The sequence below is a fragment of the Anolis carolinensis genome, chromosome 1, assembly GCF_035594765.1.
Source record: "Anolis carolinensis isolate JA03-04 chromosome 1, rAnoCar3.1.pri, whole genome shotgun sequence".
Classification (NCBI taxonomy): domain Eukaryota; kingdom Metazoa; phylum Chordata; class Lepidosauria; order Squamata; family Dactyloidae; genus Anolis; species Anolis carolinensis.
In genome coordinates, this window is record NC_085841.1 from 50,304,309 (window position 1) to 50,318,379 (window position 14,071).

At 39.9% G+C, this 14,071-nt stretch overlaps 1 protein-coding gene across 4 annotated transcripts in view; it reads left to right on the forward strand.

Moving 5' to 3' along the window:
• The window catches only part of dlk2 (delta like non-canonical Notch ligand 2), a 37,662-nt gene extending 33,717 nt beyond the window's left edge, over positions 1-3,945 (forward strand). For all 4 annotated transcript variants that reach the window (XM_062974265.1, XM_008125328.2, XM_062974274.1 and 1 more), the window contains 2 exons: positions 1,030-1,174; positions 1,451-3,945. In XM_062974265.1, the coding sequence (XP_062830335.1) occupies positions 1,030-1,174; positions 1,451-2,210 (905 nt within the window). In that variant the 3' untranslated portion in view covers positions 2,211-3,945. The remainder of the gene's footprint in view (positions 1-1,029; positions 1,175-1,450) is intronic.
• Positions 3,946-14,071: the final 10,126 nt, after the last annotated feature.

Here is a 14,071-nt window from a genome sequence, read left to right on the forward strand (position 1 = left end):
CTGGGTGATTTTGTCATCCAAACGTGTAACTTTTCCATGTTTTTAATCTTCTGTATATATAACACATCCTACCTCTGACTGGTGGACTTTTAAGATATAATAAACACAATACATTATTTGAAGGCAAAATCCAACAGGTAATCAGAAAAGGTAGTCAATAAGTAAGACCTCAACCCAGCTGGTGAGGAGTGAAAACACTTCAAAGGCAATATTCCAAATGGTACAGGAAAGCAAGAATCATAACATGAGCATAATCTAAGGAAAACAAGAATCAAACCATGAATCCAGAAAAACCAAGGCTGTAAGAACTTCTTTAAAAATGAATAAAAACTCCCAGAAAGTAAATCATGCACTGGACATCCTTACTATTTAGTAGCAGTGCCTAATCTAAAATCTCAACTAAACGATCTCTGATTTAAGGCTTCAAAACATGAAAGCATTTCTTTGACCTTGAGGTTCCTTTCTTTGCACTTCTTTCTCACTTATTCTTTTGGATTTCCTGTGCCTGATGATTTTCTCCCTCAAATGCAGCCTGGTATTCCCATCTAACCCAGCTGTTCCCTCAGACTTCAGGTCTTTATGAGGGGTTGCTAAACTCCTTGTGGGTGAAAGGTCCTCTCCCTGTCTGCTGGACTCCAAAACAAGTCCACTTTCAAATTCCGTCTCACAGACAGAATCTTGCTCTGAAATCCCCACTTTTTTCTCATCTAAAGAACAATCTATCACTCTCCCAGGCTCTGAAACCCAAATCCCCTCATCTGGCTGAACCACAACACTCAGCTCCTGCAGCCTCCAGTTAGCATATTCAGCATAAAAGTTGTGGTGACTTTCACAAGCTCTGTATAAGAACTCTGTCCTTCTTTGCATCTGGATATCCTCTCACACACCTTTCTTTACAAAATATCTATTATAATTATAAATAAAAAATAATAAAGTCCAGTTTCTTTTGTTTGTGTTTTGGTTTGGCATGAGAAATGTACCGTTAATATATTAATTTATTACTGACCTATATCCCTCTCATCCTTTCAGATGTGCACATTTGTGAGCACCAGCCTCCATGTCAAAATGGAGCCGAGTGCATCTATGATCGTGATGGCGAATATTCATGCCTGTGCCTTGAAGAATTCCATGGGAAGGACTGCGAGCTGAAGACAGGGCCATGTGAGAAGTCAGGGTGAGAGATCCTAATAGAAATAGATGGAGGTGTACCCGAGAAGAGAGTTAATTGGACAAAATTTTCTGTGGGTAACACCAGCTGTAGTCAGGGGTGTGTCTATACTATAACCTGCTGAGCAAAGTTATTTACATTATTGCTTTTTAAAAATATGAATGTGGGACATAGAAATTCATAGAAATTATCTTAGTAGCATGGAGTGAGAGTCTAGTTTTTTCCAGCAAATACAGCACAGTCAGTTGTATGTTGTAACCTGTGCCTGATCTCTCATTTCAGGTTTCCATGCAAGAATGGTGGGCTGTGCCAGGATAAGAATGGCTTTGCTAGCAACTACACCTGCAAGTGCCTTGCTGGCTTCACTGGTGCGCATTGCGAGATTGATGTAGATGACTGCCTGATGCAGCCCTGTGCCAATGGTGCCACCTGCCTCGATGGCATGAACCGTTTCTCCTGCCAATGCCAGGCTGGTTTTGAAGGCCGTTTCTGCACTATCAACATTGATGACTGTGCCAACCAGCCTTGCAGAAATGGGGCCAAGTGTTATGACCGCATCAATGATTTTGATTGCTTATGCCCTGAGGGCTTTGTTGGCAAGACCTGTGAGCTCCCTGCACCAGAACCAACATGGGTTACTGCATTTGAGCCTGGTCACAAGGACAATGATAATGCTGTGACCAGTATTGACCCTTGGACAGCCCAGTCTGATCCTGCAAGGACTGCAGTTACTGGGAAAAGAATCACTAACTACAGTGAGAAATCAAATGGGGGAGGGCTCCTCATCTCTGTGAAAGAGGTGGTGACCCAGCAGGACTCGGGGCTAAGCCAATCGCAGCTGATTTTACTGCTGGTGTTTGGCCTGCTCACTATGCTTTTGGTCTTTGTAACTGTCTTGATGGTGCTGCTCAAGAACTGGCAGAGAGGGAATCAGAGGTGCCAGAGCCCATCCCAGTCTGCAAGGAAACTTCAGGACCAAGAGTGTCAAGTGGGAATGTTAAGTACAGTCTTGATAGAACCCAGGAAAACAACAGAGCTGTAAGGCTTCCCAGGCTGGAGTCTGGTGGATCTGTATACACTCATCAATGATTCAATGAGTCCTTTGAGCTGAATCCTGGGGGCTGTTCCAGATTGTGCATCTTGAGGGCTCTGAAGAACTTAATGTTGGGAAACAGTAGCAAAGAAGATGATGCCCACAAGGTGGTAAACCGAGTTCAGAGGTGTGCAGCTTAAGCCACTGGAATATGATACCACCTTACCAAGGCAGCCAAGGCATTAACTGGGTTTGGAGAATGGCCCAGTGTTGGAAACAGTATGCAAGCAAAATGGATGGAGACCATCCCACATGCACTTAAAAGGAGTTGCTAGAACATGGCCAGGTGTGCCATAACAGGATGTAAGAGGTGAACTTTGATTAGACCCTCAGACATCTGGATGGTACTTCTTGATCAGAGTCACTAGAGGTGTCATGTGGCCTGATAACTCAAGGGATCTAAGAAACTGCTCCGTGTACATCTCACTGTTAGCTCTGGCACAGACACCATAGGATTTCCAATTCTGCCTTGAAGCCCTTCAGTGTTTTTGAGCCACCATAAGCTCAACTGAGGGCCTAATATTGCCATGGGCCAGTTTGCAGATTATACTGGTGAATCAGGACCATGTCTCGCCTGTTCTGTCCTTTCTTCCTCTGGCTGAAAATGTTTTGAACTTTGTGTCCTTTCTGTTCTTTACCAACCTATCACCTCATTTATTCAGTTATGATTTCAGTCAGGAAGGGGAAATACATATACAGACCCAATGTGCTTTCTCTGTTTAAGATAACTGGTGTGTCTTTCCACTTGCCAGAAAGGAAATGTATGTGTTATATGAAGTTGGAAAGTGAAGTCTGGTTTAATGAGTAGCAATCCCAGTTCTAAAAAAATAATTTTGCCGAGAGATCAGATTTGGGAGTGACCCCAAAGCAACCACGATAGCACTTATCAGTACCATCTGGAATGATGGTATAGGGTGTTTGCATAGCTCCAGAACCTCTGATCACTTTAGTGGAGACAAATATATATATATGCAGAGCTATATTGAAATTTTGAGACAAAACCTGTTTTGAGAAATGCAAAATGCCACTTCAAAAAACTTCCTTGTTTTGCACTGTTACATGTGTTTTTAGTCAGTTGTTCACCCAGTAATGGAACGCTGAAAGCTGCTTTATACCAAGCCAGCCCACTGGCCCTTCTAGTTTAATATTTTCCACACTGATTTTGCAGCAGCTTGCCAGCATTTCATACCTGGATATATCAAAGATTGAACCTCAGACCTTCTGTGTGTAAAGGATGTGCTCTTCCATTGAGCAAGCTACTCCCCCTTCTTTCTAATTGCTAATGAAGGTGGTGATGTAATGAACCAGATCTAGATATTCATTCTGTTGGCAGTGTGCACCTTTTTCAGTAGAGTCTACCCCACTTTGACTATTCATACTGGTACTGGAGACAGAGGTCTCAATCCCCTCCCTTTCTCTGCCTGAACCCAAGGTAGCTAAGATCATATGAACAGAGTTTCCTCACTGATCCTAACTATTCTTTTTACCTTCTCACATATTAAAAATAAATTAAGACCCCAGTTCCATGTCCAAGAAGCAAAATATTATGTGTTAAGAAACATAATATGAGCTACTCAAAAGGAAAGGGAAGGATGGGTATTTCACCAGAAATATTATTTTTGTAATACACATTTGATGAATGGTGTAACTTTGTAAAATAAATACAACAACTAAAATACTAGAACCACTGCCTTGCTGTGTATTCCCCAGACCTCTTGGCTGCTTTCAAATGAAGAAGCCCAATGCAATCTACACAAAGATTTGTGCTCTTTGTTTCTCCCCACTACTCTTTTAAGAGTGGATGGATTTGCTATAAACTATGACTCATTTGGCAGGTGAACTTGTAAGTTCTCCACATGATCAGCAATATCAGTATAATGAGTTACATTTTTATTTCCTATTCACTTTAAACCAGTCTTTTAAGTAGTGCTAAAACATTTCTCAGAGAAATTTGTTCAGATGGTTCCTGCACATCAGTCCTATTACTTCTGCAGCAGTGGCCTCCTCGGATTACCAGGATCTACATCACCATAGATCAGTGGTCGCTGTTAAAGCAGTTTCTGGCTAAAACAGAAGCCAAATTGTACCAGGAAATGTATAACTAAATCCACTGAATCTGGAAAGAAAATCTATTTGTGGAAAGAAGACTTTTGTTACATGTCTTACCTCCATCCTGTATTTGTCTACTCAGTTGGGACTTATCTGTTAATAACTTATTAAATGATGACATTGGAGGCAGTATAAATGGCTGGGTAGGTAAGACTGATGCAGCAAATGAGGGACTCTAAAGATAATTACCCTCATCCATTTTGGGCCACTTTGACACTACACAATAATAGTGATATATTCTAATTCAATTGCCATGGAAACAAACTGGAAATCCTAAGATTTGCTGTTTAGGGAAAGACATTTATAATAATAATATAATAAGAAAAATAAACTTTATATCCCGCCTTCCTCTCCATGGGGACTTAAGGTGACTAACAACCCCACACTTTGAAGTTTAAAAAGCACAATATCAAAGTTTTTAAAAAAAACTAGTAACTGTGGTAAAAATGGATTAAAATACAGGGTGTTTGAAAAAGAACTCCCTATTCACCATTTATATTAAATTATGAATAAGGAGTTCTTTTTCAAACATCCTGTATAATAAATACACTTAAAATAGCTTTTAAAACTCACAGAAAGATCTAATTCCTTCACCAAACAACAAATCTCAGGACACTATAGGAACAGCCATGGCAGTTACATAATTATGGAATGTGAATGAACCTGTGGTTAGATATGATTTTAAACGGTTGGTTTATACTTGGAAATCTTGATATTCTGCATACGCATCTTAAACAGTCACAACTGAGTCTCATTCGTAATGGATTTTTCTACTGCTGCTGATCCTTACATATGATGAATTCCTGATCTATTATGTTCCTTCAGTGGTTACATTTAACAAATATCCTTGATGTTCAAAATGAAGAAATAATTGCTGAAGGGACTGATAAAGGTGCATTTCCGCTGGGAACATTTTCCCTTCGTCTTATGTCTAGAGAACAAGTTCAGTGTAGCATAACATGGAAAACTATGGGGGGAGTCCTTGTAATTCACATTTAAAATCAGTCAGGTTAACTCTCAGCCTTGTGTCTCATTTGTATAGGAAATAAGAGTAACTATATATATATCAGTGAGACACTGAAAGTAAAACACTAAACAATGGTCATTCTTATTAGCAGCCCCATGGAAGGCATGGCTGTCGTGCAGCCAATGGCCAAAGTCCCACATGCCCAACAGAATTCCTTTTCTTGTATTAAAATTCCCTTTCTTGCATTCACTCGCCCTCGGTGCCAACTGACAAGCTGGCTTTCAAATTTGGATGAGTTTCCAAAGTAACACACGAAGCTATGCTCAGAATCGTGTCCTTTTGGAAAATTCCCAAAGCCAAGATCTTCGGGAAAGATACTGCAGCCTGTACTTCGTATTCTTCTTGTTTTTATTGTTGTTGTGTGCCGCCTAGTAGTTTTCAGCTGTTGATGCCAAAGACATTCATTCTGCTTATATGAAGGCAGAGAACAAGTCTTATGGATGTGGGTACGTTGGGAAATTGAGACTTGAGGGGCAGACAAAGGGAAATAAGATGAGATCTTTTAGGCAGGGGAAGTAGCATAAAAGAACACACAAAGGCATGAAAAGGAAAGAGGTGATGAGGAAAAGGCAGCAGATGGGGTTGAGTAGAGGAAAGGGAGGGGCAAAAATAGCAAGGGTTTTCCTTTTATGGCAATTTGGTGAAGGTGTTGGGTTTTGGAGGGGTTTTTGTTCTTTGTCTCTTTGCAATGCAAACTTCGGAGAATAAGAGATGTCAAATAAGGTGACATCTTTTATCAGACTTGTTCCAATAAATTTCCTGCTGAACATCTTGTGTCAAGTCAGGACAGGCAGACTGCTCCTAAAAGGGAGGAGTTTTCTGGGAGCGAAGGAGAGACTGAAACAAAGCTTCTTAAGTTACTGAGACTAAAAGCGAGAAAAGTTAAATGTGAGATTGTGAGGTGGTGGGCTTAATTTACAGGTGAAGAGGTTACTACTTCTAACTATTATGATAATACTATAGGCATATAAGTTTAGTTCAGAGATAGGTCATTTTCCTGCTCTTCTTTCCCAAAAACCGGTATGGGGAGACACAGAGCTCTGATATTTGGAGGCAATTTAGAGCACTGCCCCAAGTGGGATCCCCGTAGCTCAATGATGGAGTCACAAAATGTTGGCAATAGTAAATGGTTTCTGAACACCATTTACACAAATCTGTTAGCAACACAATGCAGGATTTACAGTGGACACTGCAGAAAATGCCTCAGCTATAACAACAACAACAACAACAACAACAACAACATAATAATAATAATAATAATAATAATAATAATAATAATAATATCAATTTTCTTACTCGCCTCTCCTTTTGGCTTGAGGCAGGTCACAAGATAGCTAAAACACATAATTACAATGCACTTTATATAAAATACACATACCAAAACATATTTTTGCAAATACATATATTACAATACACAGAACAACGATTAAAATATAGCGAACACAAAACATAAAATCAACCTGTTTAGCAAGTCTTGCAAATATTGATTTATTAGGAAATGTTTAATTTTATACCTATTTTATATACCTGGGTTCATGTAAAAATTTATCAGGTAGAAAGGGGTGGAAAAAGTTGAAGTCCTGATCTAGAGCAATCATGAATAGAAGATATTGATATCCTTGTCCTCCATGAATAGGTAGACATCTAACAAGCAATACATACCTCTCTCGAGTATTAACCTTATCAAAAGCCAGATTGATAAGATTTTTATAAATATGCAGAAAGAATGAATCATGTGATTTTATGCTTACAGAAGTGTTCTCTACCTTTATGCCTACTGGATGTATGGATCAGAGCTTGGAAGGTCAATTTTTTTTAAGCAATTAGTTTATTTTATAATTTCAGCCCACTGCAGGAACTAGATATTGTCAGAATTGGAATTTTAGAATTGTAATTCTTTCCCATATCATAAAGAAATACAGGACAAACCACCTGAATCCTATAAGCTGGTGGCTTGTGACATCCTCTTCCTGACCAGTTCATTGCTGCCTCACCCACTTCAATAAAGTGCAAGATAGCAACAGCAGGCAGGCACAAAGTGGTTGAACCTTGTGCTCCATTCAATGAGGTCATATTCTTGAAATTATTGGTCTAAATAAGTATGAGTTCTTGCAACATAGAACCTTGTTTCTTTTTCAAAAACCTGTTGTGTTTGTTTTAAGACCCTTGGGTTTTGCTGGCTTTCCTTGGCGATCATCACCCGCTTGTTCCAGTCCTTTTAAAATTATATTTACAGTGATTTAATTTAATTTAATGTATAAGCACAAGGGCTATTCTGAAGGCTTTTGAAAACGGGGATATGATTGTAATAAGAAAAAATAATACGGTGAAAAGGGCCATGATGCCGACCAACTATAATTATAACTTTAAAAAATTAAAAGAAAGGAAGAGAAAAGAAAGGAACAAATTGTTCCAATGCCTGTGAATTGAAAAAGAAAAGGCCACCTGAGGCCGAGTAATTGGTGCTAGGAAATGTCAGAAAACAGTCCTGAAAGAGGTTGTTTAGATATTTTAAAAAGAACTGAAAAATACAGCAATATTTTGCAACTTTTCAACACATTTTCCCTATCTGGAGGAGCCCTCAGTTGCACTGGAAAATAATTTCTCATAATTACAGGAATATTCATAGTTTCTGTTACTGGAAATTAAAGACAGGTAACACATTATTTGCAACTAGCTACCGGTATGCCCAAGATCTTGTTTGGATGCCTTTTTTTTACAAGTTTACATAATCCCAGGCCATATTGACCAGGGCCAATGGAGTATCTGTGAATCATAGTGAACCCCCGGAAATAGGCCAGACAATGGCCTAAAAGAATTTATATTAATTGGGGTTATTAATTGGGGTTTTTAATCTGTTGAATGTTTATATTGTTTTAGCTTTTATAGTTTTATCAGTTATGTCTTGGTCTGATGTGTATGTTTATTTTCATGCTTTGAATTGATTTGTTTACATGTTTTTTGCTGCTTTGAGTCCTGATTTTGGGAGAAAAGCGGGATAGAAATAAATTAACAATGTGTTCAACAACATCTGGACGGTACCAGATTGAGGAAGGATGGCCTTTAGTCTCAAATCAAATGTTCCAGAAACAAATTTTGCTACCTAATTCCTTTTCTATGAGAAGTAGACCTAGGACACTGTTTAGCGATGTGAACAACAATGACATATTGATGAGCATTACTGCAAGAGAAAGACTGCAATTCTATGCATTAATGTGTAACTAAGGGTACATCTACACTGTAGAATTAATGCAGTTTAACACCACTTGAACTTCCATGACTCAGTGCTGTGGAATCATGGGAGTTGTAAATTTACAAGCCCTTGAACCTTCTCAGCCAAAGAGTGCTGGGGCCTCATCAAATTACAACTGCCATGATTCCATAGCATCAAGCCATGGCAGTTCAAGTCATTTCAAACTGTATTAATTATACAGTGTAGAAGCACCCTAATTTAACATGAAATTAGTGGGAGAAAGCCACATTAGAATGACAGGATCTGGCTTCTTCAAAATGCACTAGGTGTTCAGCTTTGGTGAAGTACTCTGCAACGCCCCCTGCTGGACAAGTCGGATTAAATAAATACAAACCTAGTTTTTCTTAAGCATTGTGGAACAGTAAGAATTAATTCAACAATTTAGTTAAAGGGCTACATCCTGATTAAGATTTTGAAGAGAAGGGGAACAGGGCAATTCAACTGCCTGCAGTGTGAACTCAATTTCATCCTCTGCTAATTTCAACCTCTCTTTTCCCACTCACAGCACAACTGAATACAGGGCTGGGAAGCCCATAGATCTTCCATCAGCTTCCTGTAATCTGGCCATGGAGAGGAGTCATGGCAGGAGCAGTTCAGCAACATCTGAAAGGCCATAGGTTTCCCAACCCAGCATTTAGGGTAGAATTTACTGTGGGCCACATAAACTGCACAATATGCATTATATTACAACTGTGAACACACAAAAACTTTATATTTTTTGTTGTAAAATCTGTAAAATTGTTTTTCTACATATCATAGTATCGTGCTAAATTCCTTACATTTATGTTCTTTGTGCATGTAACACAACCAGAGTCTGTGTGAGGATCTTGGTCGTCAGTATCTCACCTGGATAGCAGAGGACATGTACAATTCTGGAAGTACAGGAGAGTCTCACTTATCCAACACTCGCTTATCCAATGTTCTGGATTATCCAACGCATTTTTGTAGTCAATGTTTTCAATATATCATGATATTTTGGTGCTAAATTCGTAAATACAGTAATTACTACATAGTATTACTGCGCATTGAACTACTTTTTCTGTCAAATTTGTTGTATAACATGTTTTGGTGCTTAATTTGTAAAATCATAAACTAATTTGATGTTTAATAGGCTTTTCCTTAATCCCTCCTTATTATCCAACATATTCACTTATCCAACGTTCTGCTGGCCCGTTTATGTTGGATAAGTGAGACTCTACTGTACAGTGATACTAAGTTTTCCTTCTCTAGCTCGGGGGCCTGGCCTCTGCTTTCCTACTCCTTTATTACTTCTAATTATTGGGTGCCAGGCCTTTCCAAATGGACCAATACCTCAAGTTCACAGGATGATAGTAGAAGGTCCAATATCTGAGTTTCCTGGTTAGTTTGAGTTCTTGATGACCACTGCTTTACATTAACAGGCAGTAATTCTCCAGAGTTTAAGGAGTGTGTCACAAACCTGTTTAGAGCTACCAGGGAACCCTGGGATGCCACATATATCATGTTCTCTAGCATCTCTAAACATTCTTTAATGAAAACCAACCAATATGAATCAAATTCTGATATGAGATTAAACCAACCCTTATAAGAGATATGGAAACATACATGAATTGTAATGACGAAATGTGTGGGGAGACAACTTCTCATAAAAATCTTTATATATATTTTAAAATATATGATTTATTGCTTATTGCACATAGATCCAGAGGTTATAGATTTATTTTATTTGCTATACTTCTATCCTCTCTTCTCACCCTGAAGGGGACTCAGAGCAGCTTACAGTTTGGCCACTTCAATGCCACATTGCAAAACACAGTATATGAATACATCATATTAATCAATAAACAAATAAAACATATAAATACAATAAAACTTTTAAAACTGTTAAAAACATAACCCTAAACCTGTAGTTGTCCTTCATGCTGCAACACACCTACAGATTGCAGCCAACATATTAATGTGATGTGACACACAGTTTGCAAAGCTCTAAATTAAAGAAGAGCAAGATAACAATACAGTATAGATTCTGTTGCTCTCGTTTCACTTACCCAGGCTCCAAAAATATTTCACCCCAAAAAGAGGGCCTCTTTAGGGACTCCAGTGTAATTTTACAGTTTATTCCAAGATTTTACCATATAAGTGATGGGGCACAGACTATCAATATCTAAACTCCCTGTGACAGTTTATTATTATTTATTTATTTACAGTATTTATATTCTGCCCTTCTTAACATGAAGGGGACTCAGGACAGATCACAGAACATATATATGGCAAACATTCAATACCATTATACACAGACAGAACATAGTTGTCAGGACCCAGGCTGTAGAGCACCAATAACCTTGCACAGAGACCAGTCTCTAATATCTTTATTAAGGAAATATATAAAAACAATAAAAACAAGTGAAGAATATAGTTCAGAAGTAGACCTTTCAGATGAGGTCAATTATAGTCCAGAAATGTATTGTCCAATATAAGATATTAGTCCAAAGTTTTAATCCACTTGACCGAAACACACACTTTGCCAAGCAATAGTGTGGGGAAATAACAGAGTCCTTAAAGTCCAATGTAGCTAGACAACAAGGCTGGAAAATAAACTTGATTCTTGGCTGGAACCGTGACTAGAAGACGAGGCAAACATGAAACATGAACAGAGTCCAAGGAAGTCCGTGAGACAAGACAAGGCTGGAAACTTGATCCTGGAAACAAGGAACTGGGATTACGAAGTCCACACACGATCTCTCTCCTCAAGCTGAACAATTGACTCCGCAAAGTATCCCTGGCACTAAGCACCTATATTGAGTCTCGTTTTCCCGCCAACAGAACTCTTTCCCTAGAGAACGAGAAGCGAAACCCAACTCTATCCAGATGTGTGACTCCTTAGAATTTCCCAAGGGAAGCAAGCCTAATCAGCTTGATTTCTGGCAGCAATGCGTAAACTCCTCCGCTGAGCCTCTCTGTTTCCCCTTTCCCGGGAATAAGATTCTTTTCTGGGAAACGGGGGGGAGTTCTGCCCAAGGCCTGTTTGGCTGAATTCTTGAGGACAAACATCAACATCCTGCAGGTGAGGAGACTCCGGCTCTGGCTGAACCGGCAAAAATCCCATGTTTTCCTCTTCGTCTGTCACAATAGTACTAGGAACAGGACTACAAGGCCCATGAGTCATCACAATAGTACAGATAGAGGTATATAGGCATTTCCCATCTTGGGCGTCCTGGAGGTTGTGCTCGATTCTGGTCACAAGTGGGTACTATTGCTCCATCCTCCATGTTGAAGAACCCTATTCACAGACTTTATTCTTTTTTTTGATTGCTGGCATTTTCCTGGTATTTCCTTATGGTAGCAATTTAAATACCTCCCCACTGAAGGGTTGCCTGAGTCCACACTGCCATATATTCCAGTTCAAAGCAGAAAATGTGGGATATTATTCAGCTGTGTGGAAGGCGCCTGTGTCACAAAATTGTGCATGTCTAAAAAGTGTGTTTCAACATGAATTTTTGTAGAAATATGTTTTAATATGTGTATTTTGTAGAATGTTTTTAGATTAATATGTTTTTAGCGACAGAACCCTCCTCAAGCCACGAGGAGAAGTGGATTCGGCCCTTCCAGATAAATTCTATATCCCAGAATCTGATCCCAGGTTTTCTGCTTTAAACGGGATTATATGAGTCTGCACTTCCAGATAATCTAGGATAAAGGTTCAGCTAACAAGCTGAAACTTAATCCAGACAAGACAGAGGTCCTCCTGGTCAGTCGCAAGGCTAATTGGGTATTGGGTGGCAACCTGTGCTTGATGGAGTTACACTCCCCCTGAGGACGCAGGTCCGCAATTTGGGGATCTTCCTGGACTCAGCGCTGATGCTTGATGCTCAGGTGTCAGCGGTGGCCAGGAGGGCTTTTGCATAATTCAAACTTGTGCGCCAGCTGCGACCGTCCCTCGAGAAGTCTGACTTGGCCACTGTAGTACATGCCTTAGTTATTTCCAGATTGGATTACTGTAATGCGCTCTATGTGGGTCTGCCATTGAAGATGGCCCAAAAACTACAATTGGTACAACGGTTGGCTGGCAGGTTGTTAACTGCAGCAAATTATAGGGAGTGGACAGCCCCCCTATTAAAACAGCTCCACTGGTTGTCAATAAGTTTTCAGTCTATATTCAAGGTGCTGGTTATAACCTACAAAGCCCTAAACGGTTTGGGTCCAGGCTATCCCTGCGATCGCATCTTTTGCTTTGAACCTGCACAAACCTTCACAAGTGTGGTTGGTGGGGATGAGGGAGAGGGCCTTCTCGGTGGTGACCCCCCGGCTCTGGAACTCCCTCCCCAGAGAAACTAGAGTAGTGCCCATCCTGTCCACCGTCCGGGAAGATCTGAAAATGTGGCTCTTTCAATGTGCCTTTCACTACTCAGTTTAACATTTTGACTTGGCCTTTCAAGCCCTATTTAATATCTAGCCTCAGCACTTTATCACCAGCCCCGTCCCTGGAGTATATTGCAGAAGCCCTGGCCCGCCTTTTAGCTCTAACCATATCTACTGGGCTCGGCTACTGGTATCGGTTGCTGATGTTTATGTTTTTAATGGTGGTTTACATGTTTTTATGTGGTTATGCTTTGCAGTGTGCGTGTATTTTATGGTGTTGTATATTATTTTTTGTTCCATTGGGCTTGGTCCCCATGTAAGCTGCCCTGAGTCCCTTCGGGAAGATAGGACAGGATATAAGAATAAAGTTATTATTACTATTATAATAATAGAAAAGCTGGGATCAGATCCAGGGATATAGGGCCTATCTGGAAGGGCCCTTAGAAATAAAATTATTGCTATTACTCTGAGAGCTCTTCCACACAGCCATATAACCCAGAATATCAAGGTAGATAAATCCACAATATCTGCTTTGAACTGGGTTATCTGAGCCCACTTCCACACAGTTGAATAAAATCTCACATTATCTGCTTTGAACTGGAATATATGGCAGTGTGGACTCAGATAACAACAGTTCAAAGCAGATATTGTGGGATTTTCCACCTCAATATTCTGGGTTGTACAGCTGTGTGGAAGGGCCCTGAGTCTACACTGCCATATAATGCAGTTCAATGTGGATTGTATATAGCTGTGTGGAAGGGGCCTGAGTGACACATAAATGCAACCAATTCCAGTCTTTGGGTTGTTGTGAGTTTTCTGGGCTGTACAGTCATGTTCCAGAAGCATTCTCTCCTGATGTTTCGCCCACATCTGTGGCAGGCATCCTCAGAGGTTGTGAGGTCTGTTGGATGCTAGGCAAATGGGGTTTATATATCTGTGGAATGTCCAGGGTGGGAGAAAGAATTCTTGTCTGCCTGAGGTAAATGTGACTGTTGCAATTAATTACCTTGATCAGCATTGAAAAGCCTTGCAGCTTCAAAGCCTGGCTGCTTCCTGCCTGGGGAAATCCTTTGTTGGGAAGGT